Genomic DNA, 21,575 nt, shown 5'->3' with positions numbered 1-21,575 from the left:
TTGTCGAGTTTATACGAAATATATTGTTTGGTATGTTAGTAATGTGGAGTCTCGGGTCGATGTGACGACTTCGAGTATATTATTGTTGAGTAATTGATATAAGGTATGTTAGGAAACAGGGAACCAAAACACTAGGAAGGAGGGGGGGTGAATGACTAATTTGAGATTCTTAAACTCTTTTTTCGAAATTGGAAGAACTCACAAAATAAACAAGTTATAGCAACTTAAATAATTGAAAGACACGGGGATTTTATCAATTCACTTTATATTATATATAAAGAAATTGTGCCACAGCTTCTAAGAAAAACAAAGTTGGTTTTTCCAACTTCCACTCAAGAACAAGTTCTTGAGTTGCCTCATAGAGAGAGAAAATTTTAGAATCAATTTTTGCTCATTATATTTGCACAGCTAAAATGGGATAAACACAATATTAATACTACCTTGTACTACACTGAGTACTCATCCATTTACAATAAATAATCCTGTCCTTCTAGGGGACACGTAGAATCTTTTGAGGACCACATCCTTTTCATTTTTCGCTCCTGATCATTTACTGTTTGTCTTATTTTCTTTCTCTCCAAGTTTCGCTATAGGCTTGACACATGTCCATGAACCACCTCCATGTACAAGATGCTGTAGTGATCTATTTCTTCATTTCTGGTAATTTGTACCTTCATTTGTCCTATTGTGCAGAGGTCGAGTGAGGATATCGTGAACTCTATTTGATTTGAATATGTTATCATAGTTTACTTTTGACTTCTCGATGTAGTGTAATTCTGCACTTTACAGTTTAGCATTCTCATTAATTTCTCGGTGTAATACAGAATCAGACTTCTCGATATAGCCCAAGTTTGGAGTTCTCGACATAAGCCAAACTTGGACCATATCAGAGTTTAGTTGTAAACTCTGATGGACTTTTCGATATGGCTCTTCTAGACTTTACAATATTAAACTTAGATATATTCTGCAACTTTATTGATCTTCTATCTTCAATTTGTTACTTGAACAATTTTCATTGAATTTTTTCCAAATTGATTTATTATGTAACTATTATGCACAAGACTGTTGCATGAGAAAATTTAAACTCTTATATCATTATGAGTTGTCTAGGATACAATCAGGAAAATATATCTTTTTTGCTAAAAGGCTTTTTAATATAAATAGGAAAAAAGATACATAAGGTTTAAAAAACCTTAAGAGAGGTAGGAGACAAGCCTTTTCACCCAAGCATAATGTCAGGAAATAAACCTCTCACTAAGATAAATGTTTCACTTTATTTGTTCATGCAAAGTAAATATTGTGACTTGAGTAGACTCGTTATAATGGTATATATGTGTCTTAAATCTAGCAATGTAGTTGTTGGTTATTGGCTTGTTGGTATCGATATTGTAGAGTAGGATTTTCGAAAAACGTGTGTTTTAGCAAATCGTGAGTACATTCTTATTGTTATCGAAATTACTAATTGTTGTGTAGTTAATTATATGCGTACAGTATTACAAACTTTATTTTTGTATTCAAAAAACTAACTTAGAGTAGTATTATCTTAATTCATATTTAGTTGATGGTTACTTGACTAGATAAACCTAATAATAAGAATTAGTTGGTTCGTCTTATCAATTAATAGTTAATTAAATACAGATTTGGTCTAAGTAGTCTAAGTTACATTTCCAAACTTTATTTCCAAACCACTAATATTATATATTCCTTTTGGTGGAATATTTTGCAAAAATAATTACTAAAACCTATTTTCTATAATTAAACTTATATACTTAAAAGCTTTTAAGGAAGATGTCGTTTAGATAGTTAAAAGTTTAGCTGGTCAAGTGGAGTGACCTTCCAACCCTTCCTCATCCATATTTAAATATTGTTTTGTCTCGTTTTTTTTACTATAATACATATGCTGACCCTTTTCACGTACCCCTTGTTTTATAACTAAATTCTATTTTAAAATAACCTTTTATTTACTTAAATTTGTGTCCTTGAATCCATAATACTTATGTTTTTCTCCAAATTGCGTTCTTTTTAAATACCTTTCCTTTTCATACAAACATACCTTACTTTCCTGAATTGAATCTAAATAATGATATTAGACTCAAAAGAGTATTGTTCATTCAAATGGTCGGTATTAATTTAAAACTTAAAATATTCCATTGAACTTGAAGTAACAATCTCGTTCAAAATATTTCTACGGAATCCTATGAATTGGAGGCGTAAGTGGCCAAGTAACGTTGGTCTAGCACTTTATTATATGTGAATGACTAGTAATGAGACTAGCGAGACTAGTAGAAATACTAGTTAAGGCCAATGTGTTGTCACGGGTATCGTAATCATGTCCAGAAGGGAGGGCGAAAGTCTCATCTGAGAAATTTGTATGGCTGATCACCCATATAATTCAGAGTGTTTACATCTCCAGTCTTATAACAAGTTAATTTTCAAATAATTACTATTTTCATACAGTTATACTTTTGATTGAATCCTTTTTAAATTAAGAACATTTATAAATAGTTTACTTCAAATCCCGGTTGAATCGTTAAGTTAGATTATGAGTTATGTTTACTTGCTGAGCGTTAACTCATTTTGTTTATTCTCCAACCCTACCAAAAAAACAAGAAAATGTCGAGGCTTAAGTTGACCGTGAGGAATAATGTGTATAGAGGACCACCTACCATAGTCAAGTTCTCGGTATCTAATAACAACTCTAGATAGACCCTAACATCCTAACATGGATTTTTGAAAGTTGTAAATTGTGACTTCGTATTTAGACCTTTCGTTTACTTTTTCTAACATTTCTAATACCAATTAATTCATTCGGACGACGATAGACTTTTGAAGTTACTTGTAAAACTCTATCTCTGAGTTGTCCTTGTAACTTATTTTGGTGGGTAATAATAATCTCTTTTGCTTTGTTTTTATAATTAGTTAGTTGATGCTTGTGTCATACCAACACTACTAAAGTTCTGTGTTGAGTTAAGGGATCAAGTCTTTATGTTATTGTTTTTACAGGGTTATATTGTATTATTGTTGAATGTGACCTCCCGGTCCAGGCCCCAGATTGGGAGAGCGTCCCATAGACTGTTTAGAATAAGGCAATGCCAACAAATACGCTAACAAATACTCATATAGGGTACAATCTAATTCTGAAATGACAATATTTATTTCCGTTCAAATTTTTTAAAAATAAAATTATTCAAGCGGTGGAACTAATACTTTAATTTTGTGTTTTATTGTTTACTTTGTATTTTTTTTCATTTTCATTTCTTGCGATTTTATACTTGAAAATCGAATCAAGATTTTTGAAACTGAAACTGATCTGACGGTTGCGATTTTTTATTTTAAAATCGAAGGTTTGCACGATTTTAGTCAAACCACAAGACTACAGCCATTTGAACCGTGCTTTCCCTTAACTTTATAGATTATCACAAATTTTTTTGACATACATCTATCACTTCGTTATATATCTAAGTATATGCTAAAATTTTATGACAAGAACCCGTATCTTTATCCAAAAGATGGTAAGTATTCCAAAGAAAATTGGAACCTTCTCAAGAGTTAGTATGTTTAATCCACTAAATTGCTTAATAGCTCCCTAATTCATATCAAGAAGTAGCTTAAAATCGACGCTCCATAACATCAACTATGAAACTATTGTTATGGATGATGTTAATTTGTCTAATAACATGCTGTATTTTTTCGTCGTAGATATTTTCGTCTTGCTCCCTAATAATTTCAAATACCACTCTTTTGTCGATCTCAAAATAAATTCTGAAATATTACGGATATTGCATCAATCATATTTAGATATAATTTCACTTTATCAAATCAAAGCTATACAAACAAGAAGTCAAATAGTTCAAAAAAATTTCTTTAAACCGTAAATAATAAAATGATGAAGTCTTGTATATATTTATTGAATATGTAAATCATAATTTTATAACTGTACATAATATAAATTTTAAAAAAATATAATAAATTTTGGTATGGGGTAGAGAATAAAGGTTATTTTTATAATATAGAACTAATTAATCTATATCTTAAGTATATATTATTTATTTAGAAAGTAACTAAAAAATAAAGCTAAATGATTTGTAGAAACTAGGATTACTATTTTACCATAATTATCTCTCGACATAAACACTTGAATCAACTCTGTACAATTATATCTATGTTATCCTAAAATAAAGTTATGTCAAGTATGACAAGTATCGGTCTCTCCCTAAAAGAGTACACTTGCTATTAATATAAATATAATTTTAATTTAGTTGACGTGTTAATATTAATAATATTATTTTCTCTCATCCCACCAATTTTCTCTCTCTTACTTTTTAAATTTTGTAACCTTATTTAACAATTTTATTTAAAAAAATTATCAAATCTAAATTCTAACATTTACTAATTAAAATAAAGTAATTTACAACTATCCAAGTGATGCTAAAATAAATCATATATACCGAATGATATTACTTACTTAAAATTACACAAATTATGATAATTAATTTATTTATTTGAATACTAAAATTATAAAATTTAATAATAATAATTTTAATATAGCCAGATATTTATCGCGAAACTAATCTAGTTAAATAACAATCAACAATATTTCAAAATATAACTACCAAATATATTAAACAAACACATACCATGTGTCACACACATACACTAACAGTACCCAATAATGCAACACAAGCATAGGATGCCATGAACCGATTATACATCCGCCACATGGCATTTCCACATCATCCCCCAAAACCATGCCCTGGGTCTATGTCATTTCCGAGACAACTCAGTGAAAAACTCGAGGAGGAGACATGATAAGGACTAAAGGTGGGGAAGCATAAGTAGGGACAGAAACGTCATTCTCTATCAGCCCCCACATTTGTACCCCCTTTAAATACACTCTGTGGAGCCTTGCTTGTTTAGATTTTCACAAAGCAACCTCACTACTTTTAATCTATATTTGCACAGTTTTTTTAATATACTTGCACACCGCTTGGTACACAGCGGTTTTCGAGCTATTACCGGTTTTCTCAAGCCGTTTTTCGGCGTCACACAGCGGTATTGCGTTTCTCACCGTGTTGTACTGTTTTTAGTGTATTTTTTGTTGACTTTAATTGATTATTTGTGTTTAATTTGTAGATCTAGATGATTTTAGGTTTGTTTTACTGTATTTGCTTAGATCTGTGCTGATTTTGTAGTGTTTGTGTAATCATTTCATGTATTTTCGTTTTTGTTGCTATTTTAAATGTATTTTCATTGTGTGTATGTGTGTGTAGATATTGTGATGTTTTAATGGAAGTGTTTAGGTTAGATAAGCATTAATTAAAAACTATAAATCATTTTAAGCAACAAAAGTAGAGTATTAAATGGACATATATGCGTATAGATACTCAATAAAATCACCAACTAAGATTAAATATGTATTGCTGTATTTTTTGTTTTTATTTAGTGTGTGTGTTGTGTTGCAGTTGTATTGTTGTTTATTTATTAGTGAGTTTGCGGTAGTTAGGTTAATGTACTATACATGTTTAATGGTCTTAATCTTTGATATAATGTTCTTTCTTATTTTTGATTGTTGAAGCTGTTGGTTTCTCGTATATTTTTGTTTTAAATTTCGTGAGAGAGCACATTTATACCTCTTTTCGGGTTTATTTTAAAAGCTTTAACACGAGTTATTGGTTATGTATTTGGATAGCATATATACATGTTTTTGGGGTTATTTTAGAAGCTTTATAAGACGAGTTGTTGGTTATGTATTTGAAAAGGGTATATGAATGTTTCCGAGTTTATTGTTGTAAATTTCTGTCGTTTGGGATTTTGAAGTATGGGCTTGGGTGTTTACTTTTATGGTAAGAGTCGAACTCTCCCCATACTTGTGTAATATATGTGAGAAGAGTTTAATGCTCTTCTCGGGAGGTTGTGACCTGTGAGAGTACATGTTATTTGTGTATTTGATTACATTTTTGACTTCAAAATTCCATGTGGGTTTTTAGATTTTTTTTTGTTAGCCTGTAAATAACAGTTGTGGTTTATGAACGTTGTCATATAACATTTTGTAATCCCTATAATTTGATGTTGCTGTTTGTATTCACTGGATGTAGTTATCATCATGGTAAGAAAGAGGCGAACTGATCCTTCAGGTGGTGGAGAGAGCTCAGAGACTCAGGATTCTGGTGCTGGACAGGGTGCACCTCAACGCCCCCCTCAGCAGCCGCAACAGCAGCAAGGAAGAGGTGCACCTCAACTTTATCCACAACAGCAGCAGGGCCAAGGGGGTAGAAGCGTCCACCCACAGCAGCAGGGTCAAGGAGGAAGAGGCTTTGCTCTGCAGCAACAGGGTCCAGGAGGTAGAGGTTTTCCCCCTCAGCAACAGGGGGGCGGGTATCAAGGACGTGGAGGATATGATGGTGGACGTGGTGGCCCGCGGGGTGGTGGTATGGCTCCTCAACAGTACCTCAGTGAATCTACTAATCAGCAGCAGGGCAGGGGTGCCCAACAGCAACAAATCCGTGGACCACTGCCCCAACACCGTGGTGGTGGTGTAGCTGGTGGTGGTCGTGGAGGATTTGTACCTACTGCTGGTGCTAGGGCACCAGTCCCCGAGCTGCACCAAGCTTCCCAGGCTCCACCTCAAGCAGGGGTATTGACTCATCCCATGCCTCACGTGATACTGGATGAAGTGATTCAGTCAGAAGGTAGTTCTTCAGTTGAAGCAGCTGAATCATCATCTTCTCGATTGGCGCAGGAGCTTCAGCAAGTCTCTCTGAAGTCTGAATTTTCATCTATTGAGGCTGCTCAGCCTAATCCTGTCTCTAGCAAGGCACTTAGGTTTCCACTTCGGCCTGGAAGGGGAAGCACTGGTTCACGTATCGTTGTGAAGGCCAACCATTTCTTTGCAGAGTTGCCTGATAAGGATTTGCATCAATATGATGTGAGTGCGACGGAATGTTCTCTTGTGTTGCTCTCTATAATTCAATATACCTAAATTTGTTTTTTCTCAAATCTAAAATGATTGCCACATTCATCAGTTGGAAGTTCTTCTAAAAATTTGTCCAGTCTGAATTTAACTCTCACCAGAAACTGACATTCATTTGCTGTAGTTTTATTTATTTATCTTTTTCTCATTGTATTGTAGTGCCAATGTGCAATCTTCTCATCAATTAGATTTCTTCTTGATGTCTAGGTTACAATCTCTCCCGAAGTCAGTTCTCGTGGTGTCAATCGCGCTGTGATGGAACAGCTAGTGAAACTGTATAGAGAATCTCATCTCGGGAAGCGTCTTCCAGCATATGATGGTAGAAAGAGTTTGTATACAGCAGGCCCTCTTCCGTTTGTCAACAAAGAATTCAAAATTGTTCTGACTGATGAAGATGATGGATCTGGTACTGCAAGGTATATTTTGTATGTTTGTTTTAGCTTCCTGAATGTTCAAGTAAACATTGTTGTAACAATTTGTTAGTTTTAACTTCCAGAATGTTCAAGCAAGCATTTTTTAACAATGTGAATTGGCTGTCTTATATGCAGAAGGGAAAGGGATTTTAAAGTTGTAATCAAATTAGCTTCACGTGCTGACTTACACCACCTGGAAATGTTTCTAAAGGGAAGTCAGGCTGATGCACCTCAAGAAGCTTTGCAGGTGTTGGACATTGTTCTGAGGGAACTGCCTACTGCTAGGTGAAGGCTATATAACGTTCACGTCATTACTCATCCGTCTTCTTATTGAGTCAGGTGTGTATTTATATAGACACAATATACACCTATTTATAATAAATTTGTGTCTGTCATGTAACAGGTATTCTCCTGTGGGGCGCTCGTTTTATTCTCCTGATATTGGACGAAGGCAGCCATTGGGTGAAGGGTTGGAAAGCTGGAGAGGCTTTTATCAAAGTATACGCCCTACACAGATGGGATTGTCGCTTAACATTGGTCTGCGTTCTCTTTCCTTTATTTTAGTTCTGTTTTTTGTTTGGATTGTTTTTATTGTATCATTGAAATGATCATTTGTGACTAATACTCATACATTCTTTTTGTTTAAAGCCCCTTTTTATTGATAAAGACAGCTGACTTCTATGATGTAGATATGTCCTCCACTGCATTCATTGAGCCTCTTCCTGTCATAGAATTTGCCTCGCACCTGTTGAACAGGGATGTCTCGGCCAGGCCACTGTCAGATGCTGATCGCGTAAAGGTTTATTTTCTCTTTTGTAATTGACTTTGTACATTATGCTTTATTGACAGTTGAGATAATATATTCAGGTCCTGTTCAGTGATAGTTAAAAGTATATACACTCCGTTTTAAATAGATCCTTAATTGGTTGTCATCGGTGGTGTTATGTGTCAATTATTTTTGTGCTCCCAACTGTGGAATGTTGTATAGCGGAACCTTGAAGTTGTGATGCATATTGGTGCTTTGATATTTTTGTGCACTGGGCTTCTAGTTTGGCTTAAGCAAAAGGAGATTGTTACCCTATACGTGGTTTTGTGAATCTTCTTTCCATTTCTGTCGCACTACAAAACTTCAAGTATTCTTATGAAGTTTAATTATTTCTCCCTTTATATGAATGATATTTTCCCTTGGACTGAAATATCCTTTTCTTCAAGTATTTACTTTTGTTGCATCTTATTTTGTTTAATATGGTTTGCACTATATCACAGTCAGCCTTCTTTAGTTCATTTTTTTGTTGATGGTATTGATCTTAACTCTTGCTCACTTCGCATGCCAGATCAAAAAGGCCTTGAGGGGAGTGAAGGTTGAAGTTTTACACCGTGGAACGATGCGCAGGAAGTATCGCATCTCTGGTTTAACATCACAGGCAACAAGGGAGCTCACGTATGAGTCGCTTTAATTTTAACTTTAGTAATATTTACCGGCCTGGTGTTCGTCTTGAATGATTTGGTACTCCTTTATCTACAATTCAGTTTCCCAGTTGATGAAAGAGGTACAATGAAGGCTGTGGTTGAGTATTTTCGCGAAACTTATGACGTTGTCTTAAAACAAACTCAATTGCCTTGCTTACAAGTCGGTAACCAGCAAAGGCCAAATTATCTGCCCATGGAGGTTTGTTCTTTTTGCTCTCCGCTTTCAATGTTTCGAAGTTAGAGGGGTACTCATGTAATTATTGGTTCAGGTCTGCAAAATTGTAGAGGGTCAAAGGTATTCAAAAAGGTTGAATGAGAGACAAATCACTGCATTGCTCAAAGTTACTTGTCAGCGTCCAAGTGATAGGGAGTCCGATATTCTCCGGGTTAGTTCCTACAGCAGTTCTTTTGTGTTTTGCACTCATATTCTTATGTTGTTTGGGAGCTTTCTTGTACTCTTTTGCTTGCTGTATTTTTATTCTTTTTTGCTATAATTTTCCTGCAGCAGTTGACGTGTATTGTTTATATTATATATATATATTATATACATATATGCATGTGACTTGACACTCACTCTATTGTGTACTCATCTGCTGTGCCTGTTACTCAGACTGTTCAACATAATGCATACGCTGATGATCCCTATGCTAAGGAGTTTGGAATCAAAATTAGTGACAAGCTAGCCTCGGTAGAAGCAAGAATTCTCTCTCCGCCATGGGTATTGACTTAATTTATATCTTATTTATTCGTTTATTGTAGTCATATTTCAAAAGCAAATTCCTTTTGCTTGATTTTGTGAATGGCTCGTGATTTCTTGTGCCAGCTAAAATACCACGAAACTGGACGTGAGACGCGATGTCTACCTCAAGTTGGCCAGTGGAATATGATGAACAAGGCAAGTTTTATATTTATAAAATAATAGTGAGATCAAGTACTGCCACTTAATTGACATTCTGTAATTGAAATTGTTATCCTTTTTTCTTGAAGAATAAAAGCATAATCCATTTCATTGCTTGAATTGGTTTCGCTGAAGTTAGGATATTTGCATTTGCAATCATGTATGATAAAACTTGACCTGGCAACCATATATGTTGTGTTCTAATTTAATTTATTAATATTTGTTTCAGAAAATGGTCGATGGGGGAATTGTAAATAATTGGATGTGTGTGAACTTCGCACGTAATGTTCAAGATAATTTGGCTACTGGGTTTTGCTCAGAACTCGCACAGATGTGCACCATATCGGGAATGGTATTACATGACTTTTATTTGCTTTGATATATTCCACATATTGTCTTTAACGGATTATAAACAATTTTTTCTGTGTAGCGGTTCAATCCTAATCCTGTGCTTCCAGTTGCTGGTGCACGTTCTGAGCAGGTTGAGAGAGTGTTAAAAACACGTTTTCAGGATGTGCAGAAACTCAAGAAGGAGCTTGACCTATTAATTGTTATTCTTCCAGATAATAATGGCTCACTATATGGTATGGAATCCATTTGCAATATTCTGATATTAATATTTTCCATGGCCTAGTTCTAAGATTAAATCTACTGTGTGATTTTGTGTCCGCGGTTGTGCTTGAACGCACGCTTCTGCATGATGGTATCTGTCTCATTGATTGTTGCTTTTGACTACTCGTGAAGGTGATTTGAAGAGAATTTGCGAGACAGACCTTGGAATAGTTTCACAGTGTTGCTTGACGAAACATGTTTTCAAAATGAGCAAGCAATACCTGGCGAATGTGGCCTTGAAGATTAACGTTAAAGTTGGAGGAAGAAATACTGTTCTTGTTGATGCATTATCAAGGCGCATTCCACTTGTCAGTGACCGCCCAACAATAATTTTTGGTGCTGATGTAACCCATCCTCATCCTGGAGAAGATTCTAGCCCCTCGATTGCAGCAGTATGATATAAAATTTTAAAGGACTACTTCTGACATGCTTGGTTTAAATATTTTCACTTTTAATATGTATTATTGCCTCTATTTGACCGGAATATGTATATTTTGATGTCTTTAATTATTTTATTACTTAAATTTGATGCAAGATATGTTTCCTGAAATTCAGGTTGTTGCTTCCCAAGACTGGCCAGAGATAACAAAGTACGCTGGCTTGGTCTGTGCCCAAGCACATAGGCAAGAGCTTATCCAGGATCTGTACAAGAGCTGGCAGGATCCTAACAGAGGGACTGTGTCAGGTGGCATGATCAAGTATGTTCATTTCCCACCCTTTAACTTGATTGAAAAAATTACGAAGTATCAGATCAATGTGCGGTTTATTTCTTTGTGTTTTTAATATCAAGCTGTTTATAATATCAGTTACGTTACTGTGTTATAGGGAACTCCTTATATCATTCCGCAGATCGACTGGACAGAAACCCCAGCGTATTATATTTTACAGGTAATTATTATTATTAACTATATCAGTAATTGGTGCCCTTTCATGGTGCTTGTGATTATTTTGTCCTAATCGCGAGCAACCTGCAGGGATGGTGTTAGTGAGGGGCAGTTTTATCAAGTTCTTCTATATGAACTTGATGCAATTCGCCAGGTGGTGTTTTCTGTTACACCTAAATTTTGGCTGTCCTTGTCTTTAATTGTTATAATTTTTACTTTTATATGTTTTGATTTTAACTGTTCGTGATTTGTGAGTTATGATGTCCAAGCTAATGTTACTTCTGCATTTTTCACGGGAAAACAGGCCTGTGCTTCATTGGAGCCAAATTATCAGCCTCCGGTTACATTTGTTGTAGTTCAGAAGCGCCATCATACTAGGTTGTTTGCCAACAATCATCGTGACCGTAATTCAGTAGATAAAAGTGGAAATATTTTGCCTGGTATTCCTTTGTTCCTCCTACACTGTTATTAGCTCGTTATACATAGTATCATTACATTACTTGTTTTTCCCCATAAAATCACAGGTACTGTTGTGGATTCCAAAATATGTCATCCCACTGAGTTCGACTTCTATCTCTGCAGCCATGCCGGCATCCAAGTAAGTTATTACCTGTTGATTCCTTAAGCGGTATAGGAAAAATTGAGAACTAGGGACTCTGTCTTATGTATTTTGTTGTGCAAACAGGGAACTAGCCGTCCAGCACATTATCACGTTCTTTGGGATGAGAACAAGTTCTCAGCAGATGGATTGCAGTCCCTCACCAACAATCTATGTTACACGTAAGTTCACTTTTGTTACAGTTTGCACATGAGTGGTACGAGAAATTGATACCTGAAGTCACTGTATCTTATGGGCTTTGATTAAAACATATGTTTGTTGATTTGCAGATATGCCAGGTGCACAAGATCTGTTTCAATAGGTGAGTAATAGAATCACTATTTCCATTTAAACATGTTTTATCTGATTCAGGCAACCTGTTGTATTAAGTCTTGAATGTTGTGTGTTACAGTGCCACCAGCATATTATGCGCACTTGGCAGCATTCCGAGCTCGCTTTTATATGGAACCTGAGACATCCGATAGTGAGTCAATGGTGAGTGGTGCTGCTGGTGGCCGGGGAGGAATGGGGGTTGGAAGAAGCACTAGAGCTGCAAATGCAAATGCAGCTGTTAGGCCCTTGCCCGCTCTTAAAGAAAATGTGAAAAGGGTCATGTTCTACTGCTAGAAGTCTTGGAAATTTGGAGCACTTGTGTTTGGAGCACTTGTGTGAACAATTCTATGCTGCTGTTGCTTTGATAGTTGTGAATCTATGTTGTTTTTCATGTACTTAAATTCGGTAACTTATTGCCGAAATTTAAATAATTGAACGAATATTTATTTGGTGAAATATAAATTGATCAGCAGATAAAACCCCCACTATTTCCATATCTATGATTGCTTATAAAATGATACACGTCTTTCTTTCATAGTAGAATGTGAGAGTGCTGGATCGTTTAGTTCTGTTTCTTTCGTAGTAGATTATGAGAGTACTGCGTGTCTTTTGGTCATGTGGACAACAAAAGATTAGATTCAGTGCCAACTTTTTAAAATTAAAAGACTTAATTGGGATTTGAAATGATTTTTTATGAATTTTGAAAATTCTACTGTGCCTATTTTTAATGGATTTATAGGAATCATCACTGAAATTTGCAAGACTTTACGTGATTTATTTTAACAAATTCTGTTAAAATTCGCGTACAATTAAAATCAGCAACAATCATTTAAAATTAATGAATTGTTATAAATTTTTTAAAATTTAAATTGAATACATCCCCAATTTTTTTAATAAGATTAAGATTAAAGCTAATAATTTAATACACTACACGGAAAATATCAATAAAAAATATAATATAAATGAATATGTGTCTTTTCACGATAGAACACGAATTCTGAACAGTTACGGATATGTATTTACACTTTACTCTTCAGTATACGACACAAAAATATTCTAAATAAATATTCTAAATACATTTATAAGACATATATACACATATTTTTCTAATATATATATAGGGAAATAATCAGGAGCCAACGTGGGTTGGGGGGACAGCCAGCCAACCCACAGCAATGAAACATTGCGGGGAAAACAATGTTTCAATGTGGGTCTTGCCTTCCGCAATGAAATACTGCGGGATGTTTTCATGCACAGGAAACATTGCGCATTCCGCAATGTTTCATTGTTGGGCCGCAATGTTTCATTTTTGTCCAAACTGCTCCTCTCTTTAGTTTATTCTAATATTTAACTTATTTATACAAGTATAAAAATAATATTAATGTTAACAGTAATTAATTTTTTAAAATATGTTAACATTAAATATAAGTAGTAGTAATATATTAAAATATTATCAATTTTAATAATAAATTTATCAATTTAATTTTTTCGGTACTTTTTCTTTAAATTATCGTATGAATAATTTTAGTTTAAAAAATAATATTATTAATTTTATACTTTTTAGTGAATTGAGTTATTTTAGTTTAACAAATTTATCAACAGTCAAACTTATTTTTTGTGCAAAACTTATTTTTGTGCCAATATTAATAAGAATTTTAAAATTCACAAAATTAAATTTGGCACAAAAAAAATTTGCTGAAAACATTTCATTTGACTGTTGAAATTGCCGCAATGAAACATTGCGGCAGTTGAATTGACTGGTCAATAGAGCAGAAGCTTGACCGACACGCCGCAATGTTTCATTGCGGCAGAAGCTTGTGAATTTTAAAATTCAGATTTTCACCTATAAATAGTCCTGCCTCATCTCATTTTTTTTCAACATTCTCTTCTCTATTTTTATTCTACATTTTCTCTTCAACATTATCTTCTCTAATTTCCGAAAAATGGTTTTCTACTATGATTATGACAATAATAAGGTAATTATCGATGGTGTGGCTTATGACGGGCCCGAAGGAGACGAAGACATGGCAATAGCTCTCCGCCGTTTTCAAATGACACTTGAGCGCAAGAAAAAAAAAAAGAAAATGAAGCTAAAGCGAAGGCGGAAAAGTCGAAGAAAAAGAAAAACGACGATAAGGGTGATAAAGGCGGTTCTTCCAACACCGTTAAAGTTTGATCATTCTCGTCGACATAAAATGTTATTATGTATTTTTTTTGAAAAAATATTTGAATGTACTCCATTTATGTTTGAATGAAATAAATTATTTAATGTTTTATTTTTCTTGTACTTGTCCAATTTATTTTATCAAGTTTAAATTTTAATAAACAAATATAATGCTAAAATTTGAAAATGTGAAAAACTAAAAAAATGAAAATTTATCGAATTTTCGTTATCTATAAAAAATATAAAAATGGACACTTTACCTGGATTCTTTCGAAATAGAAAAGGACACGCATGCTTCTAATTTCTCGTGTCCACTAATAATCTCACAATATCTAATTCTTTGTTTAAATAATTGCATGAGATAATTGATCCGACGTTGATATTATTATTAAGTTACTCTTATAAATATTTATATCTTCAAAATAACATTTAACATATTAAATGAAATGTAATAAGTCTAGAAACTATTTTTTATAATTATTTTTGATTAAATTTCTAATTTTAAAGAAAATAACAAAAATAAACAACCCAACCGCAATGTTTCATTGCGGTGGACACTTCCCCCCGCAATGAAACATTGCTGGGGTACGTTGTAAAATTTTTATAAACTGCAAATATTTACAGTTGTTGGCTTGGGGGTTTGTACAATGCCGCAATGTTTCATTGCGGCCATCGCAATGAAACATTGCGGCCGTGCATTTAATGCACACACCTACCTTAAAATGTCTGTATTTTTGAAACATTGCTGTTTTTACTGCTTCTTAACATTCTGCTCAAATTTATTCTTCTGAAAAAAAAGGTTAGTATTCAATATCCATGGCTTCTTATTTATTTGATTATTCAAGTTCATCTAGTGATCATAACGATTTTAATTATGTTACCCCCCACACAAAAAAGAGGGTTTATCGTAAAATCTTTAATGATGATGAAGTAATAGATGTTGATAGTATTGAAGATAAAGTTAATGATCCGGGAAAGCGAAAAACGCATAGTGATGATGATGTTGGTTTCGGTTGGAAGAATCACGATGTTCACGGTGATTCCGATGATAGTAATGATTCTTTTAATGGCGATGATGATAATAAAATTAATGATGAAAATTTTATTGGAAATATGAATGATGTAGTTCCTTGTGTTGGTATGATGTTTGATTCGTTGGATGAAGCGGAAAGTTTTTATCGAAGTTATGGTCGAAGTATAGAGTTCGAGATAATTATTCGAAGTAGTCATAAGCATTCAAGAAATGGTGGTATATCGTCACGTTTGTATATATGTCGAAAGGGTGAAAGATTGGGCCCAAAACCCTTGGAAGTTGAAGATAGGGTTAAAGGAAAACGACCTCGAGATGTTATTCCTCGAACTTGTTGTCGTGCTCGTATGTGTGTTGCTCACAAAGTAAGCTCAAACAAATGGGAAGTAACCAAGGTCAACCTAGAGCACAATCATGCTATGGTTACATCGGATAAGGTAAATTTCATGCAAAGATCACGCAACATAGATCCGTTTACCCGATCTTTGATTGAGTTATTCAACAAATCGGGTATCGAGACCCCGAAAGTGATGAATTTACTTAGTGAGACGTGTGGTGGTATTGAAAAAATTGGTTTTTCCGCTCAAGACGTACGAAATGTAATACGTGACATTCGAAGACGGGTTTTTGATTCCGGTGATGCGGAGTGTGGATTGGTTTTGTTACGAGACTTGCAAAAACAAAGTGATGACAATTTTTTCTACCGAGTGGATGTGGATGAGGAGAATCGGGTTAGGGGTTTGGTGTGGGTTGATCCTCGTTCGCTTAACGCGTACAAGAATTTTGGAGATGTGGTGACTTTCGACTTGACATATCGGACTAATAGGTATGACATGCCTTTTATTCCAATTACGGGAGTGAATCACCACTACCAAAATATTTTGTTTGGATTTGCACTTATAAGGGACGAGAAAGAGACTACTTATAGATGGGTTTTGAAGACTTGGTTGGAAGCGGTCGATAACAAGCCACCTATTACCATTATTACGGATCAAGACATCGCTTTAAGTAATGCCATTTCTGAGGTTATGCCTAACACCAACCATACATATTGTACGTGGCATATTAGTAGCAAGTTTCCCGAGAAACTATCTACTTTGTATACTCAATACTCGGAGTTCAAGACGGATTTTAATGCATGTATCTACAAGTCATTGTCACCAACGGAATTTGAAGGTAGGTGGGAGGACTTGAAAGAGAAATATGATCTTGAAAATCACAATTGGCTAAATGATATGTATGCAATTAGACGGCAATGGGTTTTTGCTTTCACGAAACAACATTTTGCCGCCGGTATGACTACCACCTCAAGGAGCGAGTCTATGAATTCATTTTTTGATGAGTATGTGAAAGCGTCGACCGGTTTGAAAGAATTCATTGAGAATTCACAAAAAGCTTTGGACTCACAATATTTACGGGAGGTTCAAGCCGATTTTGACACCGAGTACAAGGAAAAGAGACTATTCTCTAACTCGTCAATGGAGATACATGCCTCCAAGATATACACAAAAGAGATGTTTAAGCGATTTCAAAAAGAGCTTCAAAAAAGTCAATCTTTTGTTGTGAAAAGCATGAAAGGTTGTGGAGATTATCTTTCAAAGATGTATTTGGTAGAAAAGTCCACCTTGCCGGAGATTAATAGAAGGAATTTTTTCTTGAAGGTTTCCATCGACGGGAGTTATTCTTGTACATGTAAAAAATTTGAACATTCCGGGATGATTTGTAGACACATGATCCGTTACCTTAACAAGAAACAAAAGACGATGATACCACCAGATCTTGTAACAATGAGGTGGACAATAAACGGAAACAAAGTTGCGGGACCTCTACCGTGTACGCCTCAGATGCTTGGTAATGTTGTAGAATCTCAAACGGCAAGATATAGTGGATTGTGTAAAGCTTTCCAAGGTTTATCCGTTGTTGGTAGTTGCTCCGTTCCGCGGTACAATTACTTGATGAGCGTGATCAAGAGAGAAAAGGAGTATGTGATTAAGTCTTTTCCGGGAGAAAAGAGAGAGAAAAAAATAAATGAGGACTATGAAAGTGATGAAGAAGATGACCCGTTATTAGATCCCCCAAGGTCACAAACAAAAGGACGTCCAAAAGCGGGTAGATTCAAAAGTGGTATCGAGACGTCAAGTTCAAATAAACAATTTCGAAAGTGCAGTTTTTGTGGGGCGAGGGAAGAAGGCCATGATAGAAGAAATTGTCCCTCGAGATTATTAGGAAAAAAGAAAAAAAATGATTGTAATTTCTTATCATGCACTTTTAAATATTAATTAAATATTTTCAATGTTGTTAATGTTAGTACTTGTTGCCATTATTAATAATCCCAAAAAAAAAAGTGACTCCAAAAAAAAATTTGAAAAATGAAGATTTTTTTTTTTCCAAAATTGGGCAGAAAGTTTTCTGTAAAACAGAAAAAGTATTATATAAAAAATAAATCATTTGCAAGTGCAATGACCAATCTGCAAATTTATGCAAAACCCAGATTACCCCCGTAATGAAACAATGCTGCATCCGCAATGAAACATTGCGGCATCCGCAATGAAACATTGCGGGCCTAAACTGGGCTTTGCCGAATTTTGCATATTGTTCACTGCACTTGCAAATGATTTATTTTTTATATAAAACTTTTTCTGTTTTACAGAAAACTTTCTGTCCAATTTTGGAAAAAAAAAATCTTCAAAAATAACTTTTTTTTCAAATTTTTTTTTGGAGTCACTTCTTTTTTTGGGATTATTAATAATGGCAACAAGTACTAACATTAACAACATTGAAAATATTTAATTAAAATTCATTAATATTTCAAAGTACATAATAACAAATTCGGCATGACCTCTTTGTTTTTAAGTTAAACTTTACCTGTAAAATAAAAAAACCGGCATGACCTATTTATTTTTAAGTCAACCAAAAACCTGTAAAATTTCAAACCAAACCAAACTAAACTTAAAAATGAATGGCCTTGACATGCCAACTACAAACAAACCAAACCAAACTAAACTTAAAAATGAATGGCCTTGACATGCCAACTATAAACAAACCAAACCAAACCAAACCAAACTTAAAAAAAATGGCCTTGATATGCCAACTACAAACAAATCAACTAAAATAAATACATCTAACCAACCAAAATAAATACAACCAATCTAAATAAAATACAACCGGGCAAAATATGCACAACTAACTAAAGTAACTACAAGTCACTAATCAAATAACAAACTAGTGTCCCGCCTCTCTTTGTCGAATGCCCCACTCAGAAATGTGTCTAGCAACCCCTTTTGATAACTCGTGCGCCATCCGATAGCGAAAAGTCTGTACATCAACTTTAGGGTTCCACACAGCTGATGGCAAGGAGATCCCGTTGAGCATAGCGTCCATGTACTTGGATACATACACACCACAATCATTGCCACCATCTTGCTTGGGTCGAGCATCAAGACCATGAACCCGAGTATATTTCGATGGAAATCGAGATGGATGCAAATAATTGAGCATATATGGGATCAACTTTTCCTGCAAATAACGGGAAATGAACCTAACAAGTCATTATTTAATTATTAATCTATTTAAAACTACTGGTAGGGAATTAAAGAATGATATTTCACGGGAAATGAACCTAACAAGTCATTATTTAATTATAAATCTATTTAAAACTACTGGTAGGGAATTAAAGAATGATATTTCACGGGAAATGAACCTAACAAGTCATTATTTAATTATTAATCTATTTAAAACTACTGGTAGGGAATTAAAGAATGATATTTCACGGGAAATGAACCTAACAAGTCATTATTTAATTATTAATCTATTTAAAACTACTGGTAGGGAATTAAAGAATGATATTTCACGGGAAATGAACCTAACAAGTCATTATTTAATTATTAATCTATTTAAAACTACTGGTAGGGAATTAAAGAATGATATTTCACGGGAAATGAACCTAACAAGTCATTATTTAATTATTAATCTATTTAAAACTACTGGTAGGGAATTAAAGAATGATATTTCACGGGAAATGAACCTAACAAGTCATTATTTAATTATTAATCTATTTAAAACTACTGGTAGGGAATTAACGAATGATATAGTTACCATAATGATATTTCACGGGAAATGAACCTAACAAGTCATTATTTAATTATTAATCTATTTAAAACTACTGGTAGGGAATTAAAGAATGATATAGTTACCATAATGTAATACTGGAAGGGGTGAGCGATGTTCCCTGTTGTGTCTTTGTCGTCCCTAAGAGGATCAATGTTTAGCACTCTCATTTTGTTGAGATTAACAACAAACAAGAACCAATGAGAGCTATCACACGTGGGGAAAAATGCAAAGTCACAAAACTGAAGAGGCAAGCTACCCCCCTTATTAGCATAATCTTTAAAGAACCTCTCCATTGACTTCTTGGCATCACCTTTTAGGGTACTCGGAGAAGCCTACAATTACAAGTCAAAAAATAGGTTAACATTTATACAGCATAATTGATATCTGTTTATAGAAAAGCAGGTTGGAGCATTGCTATTTATTTAATAGAGTACCTTCAAGTTAGGACAAAACTCAAATGCCATCGCCATGAAAAAGCTAGGAGCAATGAAATACCGCCTGGGCTTGAAACTTTCAGTTATGGGAATTTTTTCCCATTTTTCCAAGAGTTTATCCTCTCTAAGTCTCAAGAGCTCACCATAGGCATTGAGAACATCATCCTCCACCCAAAACTCTGGTCGCAAAGTTGTTACTTGGCTATGTGTAAGAGGATAAGTAATGCCCCGCTCACTGTGATCACGCCAAATGTAATCAACCTCTAAACTCCAGAAATGCCGATACAACCACCTCACTTTCCGATTTTTTAGTGGCCTTGTCATATCACCACGCCGCTCAGGACCACCTCGTTTCGTCGCATCCTCCGCCAAATCTTCAATTGAGTCCATCTACAAAATAAACAAAAACACAATTAGCATATTTGGAACTAGTTAATCTAAGGCCATTTACTTTAAAAAAGAGTTAAGAGTTATTACATCAAACATGTCCCGTAGCTCACTAGGAACAGAAGACTCACCTATGCCCAAATGTACATATGGAGTGACAAGGGAGGAAGAGGCCTCTAAAGATTCTGGAGTAATAGGCATCTGCAATCCATAAATTAAGTACACACTTAACACTTAGTTTAATCCATTTATAACTAGTTGTAGGGAATTAATCCATTTTAATCCCATTTAGTTGACATAGTAGGGAACAAATAATACCTTTAGTGGAATAGGTTGAAATGTCATAGATCTGTGGAATGGTGTTGGAGTAGTATAATCAACCTGCAATTGGAAGCCGATACATAAACATATTCAACACATGAAGCTAAAATATTTTAGGTGCATAGAATGACAATATTTGTTAAATATTTATACCTGAGGGGGAATGGATACAGGTGTCGGAGCAGTGGTGGGTGGAACATCAGCAGGAGATTGAACCTCAACCTGTAATTTGAAGCCGATACATAAACATATTCAACACTCGAAGCTAAAAATGTGTAAGTGCATAGGAGGTGTCAAAGATTTGTACCTGAGAGGCAATGGATACAGGTGTAGGAGCAGTGGCGGGTGGAACATCACCAGTAGACTGAACCTCAACCTGCAATTACAAGCCAATACATAAACATTATTCAACACAGGAAGCTGTAAATATGTAAGTGCACAGGAGGACAATATTTATAAAATATTTGTACCTGAGGGGGAATAGATACATGTGTAGGAGCATGGGTGGCTGGAATATCACCAGTAGACTGAACCTCCTGCAATTACAGCCGACACAGACATATTAATCGAATTCTACGATGCATGAAATGAAAGCTTTTGTTAGAAATTTATACCTCACGTGGACGTTTAGGGGGGACAAGTACTGCGGTATCCTCCTCAGGACCACCAGTCTCATCCTGCCATTAATGTAAATTAAAGACACACAGGTCATTTACATATTCAATAGACGAAATTAAAAAGATCACAAGTTCGTGAATGATAGTTATTAGTACCTCACGAGGACGCTTCTGAGAGATAGGGGGCGCTGTCTGTTGCGAGCTACTAGGAGCTGTATCATGAATGTCTACCTCACGTGCATCTCCAGCAGGAGGCTGACGCTCAACAAGAGGCTGCTGAATATCTTTCGGTCTGATGAAAGCGGGCCTACTGTATCCAAGACCCTTCCACTCA

The 21,575-nt window shown here is 34.8% G+C and overlaps 2 protein-coding genes across 2 annotated transcripts; both read left to right on the top strand.

The window, feature by feature from the left end:
• The first annotated feature begins 4,895 nt into the window (after nucleotides 1-4,895).
• LOC141713197 (protein argonaute 1-like) lies at nucleotides 4,896-12,663 on the top strand. The gene is made up of 22 exons (XM_074516496.1): nucleotides 4,896-5,052; nucleotides 6,096-6,925; nucleotides 7,178-7,386; nucleotides 7,519-7,668; nucleotides 7,787-7,920; nucleotides 8,073-8,182; nucleotides 8,718-8,824; nucleotides 8,914-9,052; nucleotides 9,123-9,239; nucleotides 9,464-9,571; nucleotides 9,677-9,748; nucleotides 9,981-10,103; nucleotides 10,182-10,335; nucleotides 10,496-10,755; nucleotides 10,919-11,061; nucleotides 11,189-11,251; nucleotides 11,338-11,401; nucleotides 11,552-11,687; nucleotides 11,772-11,845; nucleotides 11,933-12,027; nucleotides 12,136-12,167; nucleotides 12,258-12,663. Exons 2-22 carry the CDS (start codon nucleotides 6,104-6,106, stop codon nucleotides 12,470-12,472), a joined length of 3,327 nt encoding a protein of 1,108 aa, XP_074372597.1. The 5' UTR covers nucleotides 4,896-5,052; nucleotides 6,096-6,103; the 3' UTR covers nucleotides 12,473-12,663.
• A 2,495-nt stretch (nucleotides 12,664-15,158) lies between these two features.
• LOC141714906 (protein FAR1-RELATED SEQUENCE 5-like) lies at nucleotides 15,159-17,923 on the top strand. Its single transcript, XM_074518402.1, has 2 exons — nucleotides 15,159-17,246; nucleotides 17,864-17,923. The coding sequence occupies exons 1-2, from the start codon at nucleotides 15,159-15,161 to the stop codon at nucleotides 17,921-17,923; spliced, it is 2,148 nt and encodes a 715-aa protein (XP_074374503.1).
• Nucleotides 17,924-21,575: the final 3,652 nt, after the last annotated feature.

The sequence above is a fragment of the Apium graveolens genome, chromosome 3, assembly GCF_009905375.1.
Source record: "Apium graveolens cultivar Ventura chromosome 3, ASM990537v1, whole genome shotgun sequence".
Taxonomy (NCBI): Eukaryota; Viridiplantae; Streptophyta; class Magnoliopsida; order Apiales; family Apiaceae; genus Apium; species Apium graveolens.
The sequence above is the reverse complement of the archived record's forward strand: the minus strand, read 5'-3'. Positions and strand labels throughout refer to the sequence as shown.